Below are 16639 nucleotides of genomic sequence, written 5' to 3' on the forward strand. Positions count from 1 at the left end.
CCTGGACTCTGAGCATGTAATACTCAACAGATATACAAAAATCAGTGCCTTTGTATTTACATTCCAGAGACCATAATGAAAATAAAATAACTATATGCCATAATATTCTTTTTCCCATTTCCCACATATGCTTGTTCACTCTAGAAAAAGTTGGAATTGATAAGAAAAATCTTTTAAATTTCAATTGTCCATATATAGTATTTCATTCGGCTCATGTGTAATTCTTTAAGGCTGAACAGGCAGGCTTATCGGATAACTGTATTTATTCTTTTGTGAACTGCCTATTCATGTTATTTTGCTGTTTTCCTATTGAGTTTATTTTCTTGTTAGTTTTTAAAGAACTTCACAATTAAGTACAATGATATTTGGTCATACACACTGCAATATATTTTTTTCAGTTTATAATGATAGAAGATAAACAAAGCACATAGGAACTTTACAAATCTGCACTTACCGTATTGTTGCAAAACCAGATAATGTCCCCTTCATTACCAGTGTAGAAAAGTACTGATCCACCCTCTTCCTTCCAGTGTTGGTCAGCTATTAGGTAACGCTGACTAAAAGTTTTATCAGTTTTAAATCCAAAATGATCAACCTATGACAAAAGCAAAACAGACAAAACACATATTACAAAGTCATTAAATGAGGTCAACAAAAAAAGTAAATAAGTTTATTTTTCCATTAAAATCAAACTATGCCGCAGAAATTACAAAAATTTAAACTTAATTTGATTTATTATTAGTAGCAATATCAATACTGTTATTTTCTTTATATTGTAAAATAAAGTAATGTTATTGGTTGTCAAGATTTTCAATATAAGAGTAAAAATACAATTATAAAATCAATTTGCTACTTTAAAAGACAATAATGTTAAAATTGAATGGGGAATAATGTCAATCCTTTATTTTTTTTATTTTAATTGGATTTAGTCCTGGCTGGTGTGGCTCAGTAGACTGAGCACCACCCTGCAAACCAAAGGGTCACCGGTTCGATTCCCAGTCAGGGCATATGCCGGTGTTGTGGGCCAGGTCCCCAGTTGGGGGTGAGCAAGAGACAATCACACATTGATGTTTCTCTCCCTCTCTTCCTCCCTTCCCCTCTCTCTAAAAATAAAATCTTTAAAAACTTTTATTATTGAATTTATTGGAGTGACATTGGTTAATGAAATTATATGGCTTCAGTGCACAGTTCTATAATACATCATCTGTATATTGTATTGTTTACCCCTCAATGACAAGTCTCCTTCAGTCTCCATTTATTCCCCCTTTGTCTTCTTCTACCTCTCTCCTTTCCCTGTAGTAATTACCATAATATTGTCTGTGTCTATGGGTATTGGGTTTACTTTTATTTTTTGGATAATCCCTTCACCTTTTTCACCCAGTCCCCCAAAACTGTCAGTTTGTTTTCTGTATCTATGACTCTCGTTCTATTTTATGAACCCATTAATTTTTAAACACAGCCATCCCTTACTATCTGAATTTTCATTACCCAAACTTTCAATATCAAAATTCAAAAACTAAACAGAACACTGACAAGGTCTATACACAATGTCATTCCAGTGACATCTGACATTTCAAGGTCCAGGATTCTGGTGTCTAATACCCTTCCCCACTAAAAGGAACTAGGGCTTGCTTGTGCTGTGTCTAACATTTGGGACAAGGAAGCTACAAGATAAAGCTATGCATCGTGTTGTTCAAGGAAGCAAGAAGTACTCAAAAATTAATGGAATTATGTCTAATAGACATAGGGAAGAACTAAAAAAAATTATCACTGAGTAAAGTTTTAGTAAATTGAAGACATATTAAATGTAAAAAGAATCACTCTAATTGATTAGTCAATTCATGAAAATCCAGAAGTTCATAAGGATATCAGATAAGAGAAAGCAAGAAAAATATTAAATTTCCACCATTTAAGGTGTTTATTAAACCAACTCTTTTGAAACAGCAAATTTAAAAAAGTAAAGAACATTTAACCTTCCTTTTCAACAGAATTGTATTTCATAATACCATATAGTCCCAGTTGATGAAAGAGAATTCTTTAATCAGATGTCAGCTATTGCAAAAGGAATGACAGACTCTGCAAGACTTCCTCAGCCATTTTAAAACAAAGGGGACTCCCAGTACTCAGCTGGATTTATACACACACACACACACCGTTGATATTACAGGTCTCAAAATGCAAGTGTCTCAAAACTGCACCTAACTGCATAATTCTCGATGTCTATGATCATTGCTATATATGGTTCTAAAAATCTAATGTAAAGATTGCCTACCTTCAGGAAAATAAGAACTTTGTATAGGGCAGGTACATATAATAATGATGTCCATGTGCTAAAAAAAAAAAAACCCTCCCATTACATGTTAATCCACTCATTCATTCATTCAACAAGCATGTATTGAATGGGTCAACTACTTGTTCTGGGCCAAGTAGTAAGTTAAGCAACAGGATAAAGAGTTGGCTGAGCCACAACCCTGGCATCTAACTTAAACTAATCCAACTACACCCACCCAGCCTAAAAATGAAAGAGCAAGAGAGAGAGACAGACAGTGCTTCCATCTGCTTCCAGTCAACGAGTACAGTGGTTCTCCACGTGAGGTCCCTGGAGGAACAGCATCACCTGGAAACCTGTAGAAATGCAGATCCTCTGGCTGAATCCCAGACCCACTGAAGCAGAAACTGTGGGAGGAGAACCCTGGAATCTGTATTTTAACAAGCCTTCAGGTAATGCTGATGTATGGCTAAAATTCTAAGAATGATTGAGTTAGCATAAGCTCCAAAATAAGGTATGACTTTGCTACTCCTTGTTTCAATCTAGGTTTTAAAATCCTTCTCATACCATAAGCATTTCACCATGCTGAGTGGGGCTCTGCTGTTTAAAGATGTGAATTACCACCCAACATCACCCCCAAATACAAGCCACCTGCATCATTTAAAGTTCAACAGGAAAAACCATGATCTTTACTACAAGGGAAGAAAGACTGCTTTATTTAAAGAAAGGAAGTTCATGGCTCTCTAACAGGAGGCCTTCCTGTGGGATTTTCAAAGACAATTTTGCCATAGTGATATCTATCTCATCCACTGACTTAAGAACCTGCGTTCTTATAAAATGATATATCGCTGTTTCCTTTAAAGCAGCCCACACAATCCAACAATCCAGGCTACAAATTTAAAAATAAGAGTATGGGTTTGTATGTAACATATTAAATGTAAACAGCAAAAAATTCTTACCAGAGGAAAAGCTTCCACCTAGAAAAACAAGGGCCACAAGAACTTTAGAGCCAGAGAAAGTCACTCCTCCTTCTGTGTCCACTCTCAGGCACTCCTGCTCCTGGCAATCACCCCTCATTGTTTAGATGGGGGAAAAGGGGTAGGGACCCAGATATAGTAGAAAGAAAGCAGGTTTGGGTGTTCAAAGACCTGAACTTGACCTCAGAGCCCTGGTATCTTCCTATATAAAATAAGGATACAAACAGTAATTCAAAGGATCGCTTCAATGATTAGAAAAAAATGTAGCTATAGTACCAAGTATAGTTCTGACATAAAATTACTGCTCAATAAATGTTAGTTCTCTCCATCCCATTTACACACCTATCCTAAGCATGGAGTACTTAGATGGTGTAAGTGAGGTGGAGAGATGATGAAGATCTTCACAGAATCAACAGGAAACATTTTTATTTTTATAATATTTATTTATTCATTTTTAGGGAGAAGTTAAGGGAGGGAGAAAGAGAGGGAGAGAATATCGATGGAAGAAAGATCAGTTGGTTGCCTTTGTACTACGCATCCTGACCAGGGACCAAACTGGCCACCTAGGTATGTGTTCAGACTGGGAATCAAAACAGCTGACCTTTTGCTTTGCAGGACGATGCTCAACTGACCAAGCTACTTCAGTCAGGGCAACAGGAAATATTTTTAGAATGTCAAAATCTCCTATTTTCTGAGTGCTCTCACCTAAATATAAAACTGCTAGAAATAGGCAGTAAAATCTCACTTGAAAAAATTAATTTACAGAATTTTCTTGGCTCCTTCCTATCACAAGGATATAAATTTTCAGCTACAAAAATATTGTTTCCAATACCTATTGTCTTAGCACACTAAGGGCATTGTGCCCTCTGCTGTTGACAACTGGGACCCACATCCACTTCCAGCTCTCTGCTTCAGAAAAGCTTTTTGTTTGTTTATTATAATAAATCACAACATGAAAGGGCACAAGGGCCTTATAAACTATTTGATCTTTGCTGTTCAGCTGAAGAAACTGGGCTCAAACATCAAGTGACTTGGTGACAAGTCAGAAGCAGAGCTGGAACTTCTAATTATTTTTGAAATGTGGTTTCAACCTATCTAAAGTAAATAATAGTTCTGGAAAAGCAGCATAGGCATGACCTCAAAAAGGAAACACACCACTAGTCACACACAGTAGTCCTTTCTAGAATGTGGTCCAAGAAATTTTAAGAGATGCCTCCCTCCTTCACCATGTGGAGGAGAAAGAGATCCGCGAGATGGGTAAGCAAGACGGTATAAAAAGAACGTATTTAAATAAAGTTTATTGTGACGAAAATAACTACTTGGACTTTAAAGCTTGAAAATGAAGTTCACATCAAGAAAACCCTGTGAGAACATTACATCATGTAGACACAGTTTTGATGGGAGTTTGGGAATGGCAGGGGGGCAGGGCAGAGTACCTACTGTGTGCCTGATACCAGGTGGTGCTTTCCACAGATCACTGCATCATCCTTCCTATCACCCTCTGGGGGCACTTTCATTTCACCAGTATTACAGTAAGGATGTTAAAGCTCAAAGAGGACAGGTAACTTGCCCAAGGTAACATAACTAAATAACTAAAAGTCAAACACAATTATTTCTCATGTGCTTTTGTCCCCTACCCAATCCTACCTCCAACAAACCCGTCTGCTTTGTCAGTGTGACACAGCACTGATGACAGGGGCTGACTACAAAGCTCAAATTTTGTCCTCCAGCCATTTACTAAGAGTTACACTGAAAAATATGTGGAATAATAGTGCTTTTACAAACCTGACCCAATCATTGTTACTATACTACTATTTTTAACTCTTAATCAGGCCACTGATAAAAAGCAAAATCACATTGACTCTTACTCAGTAGCCTTTAGTTTTAGAAAACTCAGTATACAGTTGTCTTTATTTATGCACACAGAGGTATGATAATGGCTAACTGATATTTTACTAAAGATGAAAAGTATACTCAGAGATTTTACAGGAAAAAAAAAAAACAGATTCACAACTCCAATAAATCAAAGCATCTTGAAGGAGGGTGCTCTGGTTTCCAATTCTAATCTGGAGATGCTAAAATGAAATAAGACGCTTTCCTTCCATTGATGTGGGTCCTGTATTAGTTGTGGAATTCTGGCATTACACTGTTAGAGTTCCTAAACAGAAACTAACACCACGTGGGTAAGCTTGATTTCCCCTGAAATAGTGAACACTTTCATGTTAGAAGGAATCAAGTCCTCAAAGAAGGAACTAAAACCTGGAGGCAAGGTGGGCTTAGGCAAGCCCTAGTCTAGAGCTGGAGAGGAGTAGATGTCTACAGGTACGTGGAGTCCTGCTAGGTAAGGTTGTCTCTCACACAGCAATAGCGCCAGAACTAGGACAGGACGGGAGAGCAGGCAACCTCATAGGAGTCAGATCATGGGTGACTCCCATTGGTCCCCACCACATTGTGTCAGGCCATTAAAAGGTCCCGCTTAAATGTTCCATCTTTGTTCATCTCTACTATGAAGATATCGGGAAGAACTGGTGACTAATTCTGACTTTGAGAATTAAAGGGAAGCAGTACTTGAGGATAGTGTGTGGTGACAAGGGAAATGATCCCAAGTCCCTCTGAGAGGAGGTGAGTATGAAAAGCAGAAGTGTCCTTCCCTCCCCACAGGGGTGCTCTCCTCAATGCCAACCTCAGCAGGTCTAGTTTCCTTTTCAACAAGGAAGGTGAGTGTTTCCTCACATATACTCTTGAAGTGAAATCATCCTTTTATGTAATAAGGCACTGACATTCACACATTTCACACACACCTATCTATATTAACCAAGAGACATAGTGCTATTCCCTCCTTCTATTCTTTTTCGTAACCTGCCCTTAACCTTGACAAGGAGACTTATTTAAAGAGAAATGATTAAGGGGGGGGAAAGAAAATGAGAGACTTGGGGGAGTCCACCATGGAAAAAGTTTGACTAAGTCTAGCTTCCTATACTAATACATGGGTAGTTAGGTAGGCAAGAATACAATAGCTACCACAGTGTTCCTAAATAAGACAGACACTTTATAAATAATTATTATATAAATGCAGTTGAAATCTTCTAAATCAGTGGTTCCCCAAATTTCTTACATTAAAATTACAGAGACGTGTTCTAGTTCAGTAGCCAGTGCTTGAGAAAATAAATGAGAAGCTATTATAAATTCAATTTTGGTATAAATTAATACCACACAACAGGATCAAATTACATTTACAAATGTACTTGTTGGAAAATGGATTCAAACACCCCGTCCAATAACTGTGCACTGCTCACTAACCCCCTTTACTCTGACGATGATGGTGGGACCCAAAAAGGGAATCACATTCTCATTTACCAAAATTCTATGAAATCAAAATACTCTCTCCTCTACAGCTACAGCAGAAGTGGAGATATCCTGCCCCTAAGAACATTGAAAACGTTCCAGTAAATCAAGAAATAATGTTTTCTCAAACAAGAGTTAAGTTTCATCAGATAAAGATTCTGGCACTATCTGCTGGCTAAACAATTCTGGGAAGCACCACATGATGAGTAGCTTCCAATGGTTCCGGAAGTTTGTACCACTAGAATTACCTGGTCACAGTTTATGCTCTCAAGTTAGAGCTAAAGTGCTGGTGTGATCACGAAATACGTAAATTTACATCATAAATGTTTCACCATCAGAGGGCGCTGTTGCATAAGACGTAAAGTGGGAGAGACCCTTAATGTTTAAACAGATTTCATAAAATATTAGAGCAGGAAGGGAAATTAGATCTCCAGGCCAAACTCTTAAATAAGAAAACTGAGATCTAGAAATGCCAATTATTAAATCTTTATTTTTAATAAATGTATATTCACTTCATTTAAATATGGCATTTATAATCCTTTAAAGTTGGGAATTAGAATTTGCTGTTAGAAGTCAGGATAGCAGTTAACCTTGCAGAGGAAAACTGACTCTGAATAAAAATAAAGGGTTTCTGGAGTTAGGATATGGCATTTTTCTATATGTATATAATAGGAAAATTAATAAATACCTTTTTAAATATTTAATATCTCCTTTAAGATATATTTTATATTATAAGATTTACTGTATAATGTACATTCCCCCTGGCTGGTTTGGCTCAGTGGATTGAGCGTCGGCCTGCGAGCTAAGTGTCGCTGGTTCGATCTTCCAGTCAGGGCACATCAGAGAAGGAAAACTCTGACTCCAAAAAACCTCCGCTGCCTTGCGGCATACCTCTTCAGGGGAAAGGCTAAGGGAGTAAACCCCGACAGAAAATCCGGAGCCGGAGTCCCTAAGGCGGTTTGACGTTGTAGTCAACACCGGCAACTCCTGCGGCGCACCTGAAGCCAAGCTGTATTGACTCCGTCTTTCCCTTGGATCCTTCAGCTGCGAAGAGAGGGGGGGTCTGCTGCATGGGCAACAGCAGACCCTCCATATCACCCTGCCCAGGCTCTGTAGCTTCAGCTCCACTGGAGAGGACACTCCAGCTTCATCGCAAGATGTCGATTCAACACGGGAGGAGACAGATACCGTGTCACTCCCGAGTCGGACTGCACAGCCATTCTCGGCGGTGCAGATAGACTCTTAAGAAGCTACACCATCGTCTCTCGAGACGGACGGCTGCCGACGATGATAATGTACATATTGTGTTTACATTTCTATTTCAATATAGTCATCTGTAAATTATACTGCATCAAACCACATGTATATTAAATGTTTCTTTCACTTAAAAATATGTATTGAGTCCTCTTAAGTGACAGGCATAAAGGAAAGAGAACTAAAATACAATTCCATCTCTCAAGTTTTGAACCTAACAAAATTGGTGATTGTACTGATAAACAATTGCGTGATGGTGTGGCTAGGTTCTATATACGAACTGCTGTGGAGTTCGTAGAGGAGCTGACCATTCTTCCTGAGGAAATCATGCAAGGCTGCACCAAGGAGCTGACATTGGACCTGAACCCTGATGAGTAACAACAATGTTTTTTAGGTACAGAAGAGACAGAAGAGCATTCTAAGCAAAGAGAGCATGATGAACTGGTGGAATAAACACATTCAGGAACTGTTGTTGTCTTAATTGAAGGAGGTATTTCATTTATGAGGGTAAGATTAGATTCATCAGGCTGCCACTAGATGCAGATATAAAAATGTCCCTATAAAGAACACCTAACTGAAATCTGAAATTGCCTCACTAAACCACCAGTGAATGAAATCAGTCCACTAGAAATAAAGCCTTAATGAGGCAAAGACTTCAGTCTGTTTTGCCCATTGCTAAATCCCCAGAGACCAGACTAATGTCTAGTAAATAGTAGATCAGTGAATATGTAGAGAAGGAATGAATGTGTGCATACAGCTTACCTCTGCAATTGGTATCAAAACAGACCAAACCCAGCTTCAAAGAACAGCGTGACCCAAAGCAAGGAGAATGGAGATCAAAGTTCCCAAGGTTGAGTTTGTGCAGGTTCTTTTATTGTAGGGGTCTGTTACTGGCTATGGAACAGCTGCAGAATGCTGTAGTTCATGTGCCATTTGCCCAGTGACAAATCATATACCTAAGGGGGAACCCAAGCATAAAATCTAAGCCAGTTCACAGCAGTTGAGCCTTAAGGAGGCTGCTGGGGAAGCAGGAACTGCATGCCCTCTGCCTGGGACAGAAAACAAAATAAATAACTACAAATCAATATAGACAAGAGGCCAGAATCTGGGTGGAGGGTCAGGAAATGATAGTCAGCATTTTACTGAAGTATAGAAGCTGAAATATACCTGATCTTATGACAGAGTTACAGTCACAGATTTTAGGAATGGAAAGCACTTAAAGCTGTGGCTCTCAGCCAGAGAACAGATATTTAACCTGAATGACAGCCTCCTATAAGATGTGTTATCATAGCAGCTCATTCAGCAGCATGCTCGAGCTCAGTAACCCTAAATGTGCTGCCAATGTTGGTTTGGTCAATATGTAAAATATTTTTTCCACAACAGAGTTTTATAAAGAAGGAAGAAACATGGGAAAGGTGGAATGCCCAAGGGCAGTAATCAGTAGCGGGATTAGTTGAGACTACACTTGACAGGGGGATTTCATGATGCAGAGAGATCCTGCGCTGGCAGGAGGGAATGGGGCCCACCGCACAGATGGAGGGAACTGACTTTGGCAGGAGAGAAACACCTCCTCCCCTGGGAAGCAGATGGGCGCAGAAGGAGATACATTTCTAGGTAGAAAAGGAGGAAAGTGAAGGGGTTCTAACTAAAATGTCTCTTGTACAACATCTTCGTTTTTTTATCAGTGAAATTGGGGGCAAGATTATCTATTAAAAGAAAGTAAAATAGCACAGTGTGGCAATGGTTTGAAGACAGAGGAAAAGTATAGCGTGGCAAAAAGAACTGGTGGGTAAATCTCAAGAGGGTCACTGTGTTTTAAGGCTGAATTTGCAGGCACAACAACTTGCCTAGCTGTCGGTTTGCTTCAACAGAAATCCACAACCCAAGGCTACCAGTAGGGAAGTTTAATGGCTGGATCAAACTAGGGTGGGAATTTCATAAAGAGGCTGTGAAAGAAGAACAAGGGGCAAGAAACTGAGGACATCCCTGATCTCACGTAACCATGAGCACCCAGAGCAATGAGGTCCTCTCCAACTCAGACCAATGCTGCCAAAATCTGCTTTGCTTACTTGCAAGGGAATCTAAACTATGGTATACCTATTCCATTTTAAGGAGTGAAAAGTATTCCCAGAACTCATATATACAATATGTAAACACTTCCATCATAATCATATAAAAGTTATGTAATGCTATGTATTATCAAAAAAAGCTTTATAGGTTTATAGCCTCCTGTTTTGTTAAATATAATATGATGTATTACTGTTTTTCTTTTTTATATTCTATTGCTGAATGTTTATGTACATGCAAAATATTCTCCTACTAGCACGACTATAATCATGTATCGTGCCAGAGCTTCTAAGAGATGGAAGCTGGTATTCTGAAGGGATAGTAAGAAGCTAGAAGTCCTGGACATGTGGAGAAGGGGAACTGAGACAAGAGAATTAAACAAGGCCAAACAATTTAACAGCCAGCTAGTGAATCACAACATCTTATCTTCTCTAACCAAGTTTATACCTCTCCTCCCTAACCAGAGAATACACAGCTTAAGTCACCCTGATCTGAGAAAGAGAAGAGAGACCCAATTAATGCCATCTGCACCAGCTAAACCCAAGGACAGATGAAATAAGAGGAATAAGTAACAAAAACTCCATTAGAGCTAGACAGGCCCAAGATAAAAGTGAAACGGTAAAGCAGATCAAAGAACAATCCCAGTCTCCTCTTTATACTCAGTTTGCTGTATCAGCATATTAAAAATGCACCTGGCAAGCTGATGAATATCCTGCTGAAATCCTCCCCTAAGATTCTCATTGACAGAAGAGAGATAAAACCTCTCAAGACAAAGACAAATGCAGGCTCACACTAGAGCACGCCCATGCCCCTTCTTGAGTGTGTCTTTTTACTTCTTCCTAAACTCTAAGGGTCCCAAGAAGACTTGCAGCCAAGGAAGCAATGGGCAGCGGCAGCACATCCCGGACTTCCACGCTTTTCCTCTGACTTCCCATTGAGATAAAAAGCAGCCCTGCCTTGGCTCACTCCTTTCCTGTAACATTTCTAGGGAGCCAAAGTAGAACATCGCCTGGGCTCTCCTGTTACTTCTTCTACTCTTAAGTCCTTCTTTTGTTCCACTGTTCCCAACTTTAATAAATGTACTCTCAAAATCACCTGAGCTCACGTTGTGAGATCTTTCCTACATAAAATCAAGAGTCCACACACTACAGGTTGGCCAGACTCACTCTGGGCTCGTCCTTGTCCAGTAACAGTATCTGGTATAATGTAAAAGACCCCACCCCTAACTCACAAAGAGGCAAAACCATGCCTCTCACACAGAGGGGTACAGGCCTATGATGCACATAACGTATAATCCGATCTTCCACACTACCCTCCTCTGAAGGGACAGTGCTCCTGCAGGGGGTTCTAGTGACTTCCCAAATCTCTTCTCTAACTGAGCATCCCTGCCATTCTTACCCATATAAAACTATTTCTAAAATCTTTATAATCCTGGTCACATCCTAGTTAAGTTGCATTCCCTTTCATGGATGTTGCACCCAGAATTGAGTACAATGCATGAAATGTGCTGTAATGAAGTTCCTTGCTTACCAATGTCCAGAAATAAATAACGTGTGAGGATGCTTATAGCTGCAGCGTGACTACTGCAGCCTACTTTAAACTGAGAGTGAGCAAAGGTGTATTGAGTTAAATAGTGTCCCCCAAATTTATGTCCTTCCTGGATTCAGCAGAACGTGACTTCATTTGGAAATCTGGTCGTTGCAGATACAATTAGTTAAGATGAGGTCATGCTGGAGTAGACCGAGGCCTTAATCCATTACAACTCGGGTCCTTATCAGAAGAGAAGAGACACGAATACACATACAGACAGGAGAATGCCCTGTGAAATACAGATGCACAAGCAAGAGACGGCCATGTGATGAAGAAGGGAGACACTGGAATTCTGCAGCTGCAAGCCAAGGGATGCCAAGGACTGCCCACAGCCACCAGAAAATAGGAGTGGCCACGGGACAGATGCTTCCTTTGAGTCCCTGAAAAGGAAACCATCTTGCCTAGACCTTGATTTTGACGTTCTGGTCTCCAGAACTGTGAGAAATAAATTTTTGTTGTTTTAAGCCTCCCAGTTTGTAGACTTTGTTACAATAGCCCTCAGAAACTAACACAGAGGCCTCTGCATGGAGGTGGCATTGGAGGTATAGACTGAAGGAGGAGCCAGCAAGGCGAAGAACTCTAGAAAGGAGGAACAGAAAATACAAAGGCCCAGAGGCCAGAAAGCACTTGGAATGTTGTAGAAACGAAAAGGAGAACAGAGTCTGGAGCGCGGTGAACGAGGGGATCATGGTATTGGATGAAGCTCAGGGCTGAAGAGGACATGGCAGGTTTAAAGTTAATATTAAGAGCAATGGGAAGCTTTAAAAGGTTTTCAAACTTATTCTGATTTATGTTTTAAGAGACCACTTGGTTGGTCTGTGGAGGATAACCTGGAGAAAGAGATGATAAAGAAAGGAAGAAAGAGATGATATAAAAAGGGAGAAAGAATAAACAGAAAGTTACTGGAAGGTCCAGGTGAGAGATGATGGCAAGACTAATAAGCCAGGTTTCAAACCCAAGTCTCTCTTCAGTTGCTACCTATATCCAATATAACACTTAAATAATGCTCACTTTCCAAATTCATGAGACACCCTGGAAAGATCACAATGAACAAGGGTCCAATGTATGACCTCAGCCGTACTCAAATAATAGCAATCAACAGACACAGTCTTTTGAACAGTAGCAACTACTGTCCTTTCATCATCGATTTTGTGCTGGCACTGTGAGCATTTCAAGAGTTACAGCCCCACATAACTGGTGAAAGAGTTCCAAGACCATCAGACTCTCCCTGGCATTTAATGGAAGTTAACAAAGTAGATTCTATTTCCACCTTTTTCCTTCAAGTGTTATTTAAAGAAACTGTACAAAGTGAGAATCTACTAGTGCTCAAGTTATAGTGCTGGTATCCCTCTGGTGAGACAAGATATCAGGAACACAACCTTCACTTGGTTACCAACGTTAAATTTATAAACTACTTTAAAAAAAGAAAAAAGTCTTACATACAAACAAGATATTGCAACATAACGCTAAAATGCATCTCCTTTATCACGGAGGACCTTCTGTGAGTCACACTGAGAACCACTGAAACAAAACCTACAGTGTCCTCTTTTCAGAGATTATTGACTAATACATGATTTTAGAGGCTTTGAGCATTCTGGAAAATTAAACTTAACCAAGACCCCATATGAAGAGTATCCACAAAAGGAAGCAACTGAAAAAAGTAGCTGCCTCAGCCTTTTCCTCTTGGGGAACTCCAACATCAAATTTCCAGTCACGGTTTCACTATACAATGGCCTCTAGAGACTTTTTATCATCGACTTAAAATATACACTCTATAGACTACTCATTGTTTTCAGCATTCATCCAGTCTGAATGATAAGGCCACTGTAAGAAAGATAAAGGAAAGGAAGAGGATATCCTCAGCTAAAACCAAAAAACTCAGGACAATGACAGCAAGTTCAAACATGACCAAGTTGCTGCTTTGACTACTTTTAGGTGCCTTTGCCACTGTGTCACCATCCTGTACAGCAACTGCCCAGAGCTAATAGGATGTACAGAGAAATGAGTCGGTGATTATACCCATTCATTCATTTATTCAAGTATTTCTTGAATGCCTATGTTGGGATAAATGCCAGACATACAACAGTAGACAAGCTGAATGTGGTCACTGCTGTCATAGTGCAATAGGCTAATGACAAAAACAGACAACAAACAAGAAAATACACACATAAAGAAATGCTTAGAAACTGTAGCTGTGCAGGTTTGATTCTGGCAGAGAATAACAGAGGTAGACCTAACTAAGCCTTTAATCTCCACAGCCTCCTAGCTAGGTATGTCAACTGTGTGAAAATGTCCAGGGGATGTTATGTTACTCAGTGCCTCATCCTACGTGAAGCATTCCTTGGCCTTTCTGCCTTCTTTGGACTTCCAGTAATTTCAGTTCTATCATAAGCACTTTTAAAATACAGGGTGGGGCAAAAGTAGGTTTACAGTTGTGAGTACGCAAAACAGTTTATTCTTATATTATTATTTATTATTGTACTGTTTTCCATACAAACAACTGTAAACCTACTTTTGCCATACACTGTATAGCTTTGCACTAATTATCTACATAAATCTTCTATATACGTATAGTATACGCAACACTAAAGTAGCCCCATATAAGATGTTAGAATATAGTGATCAAACCAAGTGCATTATTCCCCCTGCCTCTGTGAATAATGTAAGGGCTGCACTACGGGCTATAAATATACAGTCCCTCCTCTGTTCTTCACAGGAATCCTAGTGAAGTGGAGAGGCTGCATTTTCCCACCGTGCTGTATAGCCTTCCCTTTCTTGCTCATGTCTGAACCCCTATAGCACAAAGCACAACGGGCACAGGACTTGTTCCATCAGAATTTTGAGTTGAATTAAGAAGAAGTGTAATATGACACCTGTGAGATTTTTCGTTCCACCAGGTGTGTTAACCTCAGAAAATAGGAACAGATCCTAAAATTTTCAAGTTAAAATCCAACTCAACATTGAGAGAGTAGAAGAGTGGTAGACACACAGATCTTCAACCTTTTTTCATCTCACGGCACACATAACCTAATTACTAAAATTCTGTGCCACACCAAAAATACACTTTTTGCCGAACTAACAAAAAATAGGTATAATTTTTTTTTTTCATTTACACCAGACAGCTGTCGTTGCGTTGGCTGTTGTCATTTTTTTATCTGACAATCTAAGGGAAAAGAGGTCAGCATCCCTGACTAAATAGTCCGGTATTGCATATTTTTAAAATTCTTACAGCACACCAGTGTGACTCTTGTGGCACCCTAGTTTATAATCGTTGAATAAGTGACTATGATTAATATTGATTCTCCTTAGCAAGGACAAGGCCTTTCATCCTTTCACCACTTCTCAAGGGCCAAAGACATGTGCCTGGCTACAATTGATACAAGGATAAAAGGCACAGTCTTTGCGGTCAAAAAGGTCACAGTCCAGTGGAAACAAGCAAGCAAAGAAACTGTTTCCACACAAAGGATGTACATTGTGAATGTGGGTGAGCACAGGGTGTTTGCTATGGAGCAAAGAGAAGATGTAACCCACTTAAGTACTGGTACAGGAGGCTGCAGTGAAGGCAAACTCAGAGACGCTACTAATGCCATACCAGGACCCTATCAATCTCTTTTCCAACCTCGTAATTCAGAAGCTTCTGGACATGATATGCTTTCTCAAGCCTCCAGGCTTGACGCACGTGAATTTCCTCCTGCCTAGAATATCCTCCTCCCTCATGTCATTACAGAAAACTCCTACTTCATCCTCCACCGATCCAAGTGTTCACTCAAGCACTGTCCTCTCAGTAAAGCTTTCCAAAAAAATCCCAGGTCCAGAGAAAAGTGCTCCTTCTCCAGTGGAAACACCCAGCTTTGTAGTCAGACAGCTCTAGGTTAAAATTCTGATTGTGCTGGTTTCAAGTTAGGTGAATTCCAGCACATTTTTTCACATCTCTGAACCTCAGTTGCTTCATTTGTGAAAAGGAATTACCGTACATACTAATATTTTCCTTACAAGGTTGCAAGGATTCAAGGTAATATGAGTACAAATCCCTGACCACAGTAAAGGCTCAAAATTTATTGAATTATACCAACTGACCTCTGATGACTGGCCAATGACTTTATCTTGTGGTACTAAAACATACACACACACAAAAGTACATTACAACTATATGGATATTTTTACATTTGGCATATGACCCTAGGGAACCTTAAAGAAGTTTGATGATAAATTTTCCCCAGGTACAATACTGTTCTTATTAAGGCAGTAAAAATAATGTAAGACAGCCTTTATATAAATGATCTTCTATAAGGAAATGAGCTGCCACAAAGAATGTAACCAAGAAAAGTTTTGTTTCAAAGGCTCATTTCATTTAAAAATAAATTTTTTAAATCAATGAAAAATAATCAGCACATTCCAAGGAAAATTATTCAAGAGTAATAATAATGGTCTGCCCTAATATAATATTGTATATCAATGGTAATTTAAAAATAAAATAATTAAAAAATAATTGTTTGTCAACATTACTTACTATAGGATATTGCCTCACTTTAAAACTATAATCTAGGCAGCCTACAATGAGAAGGTAATTACAACTATTCACAAGTGATAATGTTTCTATCCCATACCATAGTACCTCTTAGAGGCCCCTACTTTTAAAAGTCTTTTTTGTTCCTCCCCAATACGGATGAGTATTAAAGAAGAAATAAATCTTCTCCCTTACAATATCCTGTTTTGCTCATTAGTGTTTAGAAATACAATCCAAGTCAGGAAAACTCAATTACAAGCCCTGCTATTATTGCAAGCACATAAACACCAAGAAGGAAAACAAAACAGTGAAAAAATACAGAGAAAATAGATGTATATTATTCCCACCGGCCCTGGGCAAAACAAACAAAACACCCTCAAAAACAAATGATTTAACTATCAAGAGAAAATCTATGACTGCTAAGAGATACCCAAGTCCCTTCTCCCTGAAACAGAATTATCTTCCTACAACAGGAAGGAGTTTTCACCATGCAATTCTCCCTCCTCTGAACTCTCATGCTATATACCTCTCCTGCAATACTTTACAACTCACCGTAGTAAAGATTTTTGCTTCCAGGCCTTACCTCTCCATTACAGAAGAAGCATTCATCTTTATAAGGCCTGCATAATC

The 16639-nt window shown here is 39.2% G+C and overlaps 1 protein-coding gene across 1 annotated transcript in view; it reads right to left on the reverse strand.

The window, feature by feature from the left end:
• The window catches only part of LOC150019003 (lysosomal Pro-X carboxypeptidase-like), a 127393-nt gene that overhangs the window by 50019 nt on the left and 60735 nt on the right, over nt 1-16639 (reverse strand). The window contains 1 exon segment of the mRNA XM_090267351.1: nt 456-595. Within this exon segment, the coding sequence (XP_090123477.1) occupies nt 456-595 (140 nt within the window).

The sequence above is a fragment of the Furipterus horrens genome, unplaced genomic scaffold (genome assembly GCF_987537825.1).
Source record: "Furipterus horrens unplaced genomic scaffold, mFurHor1.1.pri manual_scaffold_2, whole genome shotgun sequence".
Lineage (NCBI taxonomy): Eukaryota > Metazoa > Chordata > Mammalia > Chiroptera > Furipteridae > Furipterus > Furipterus horrens.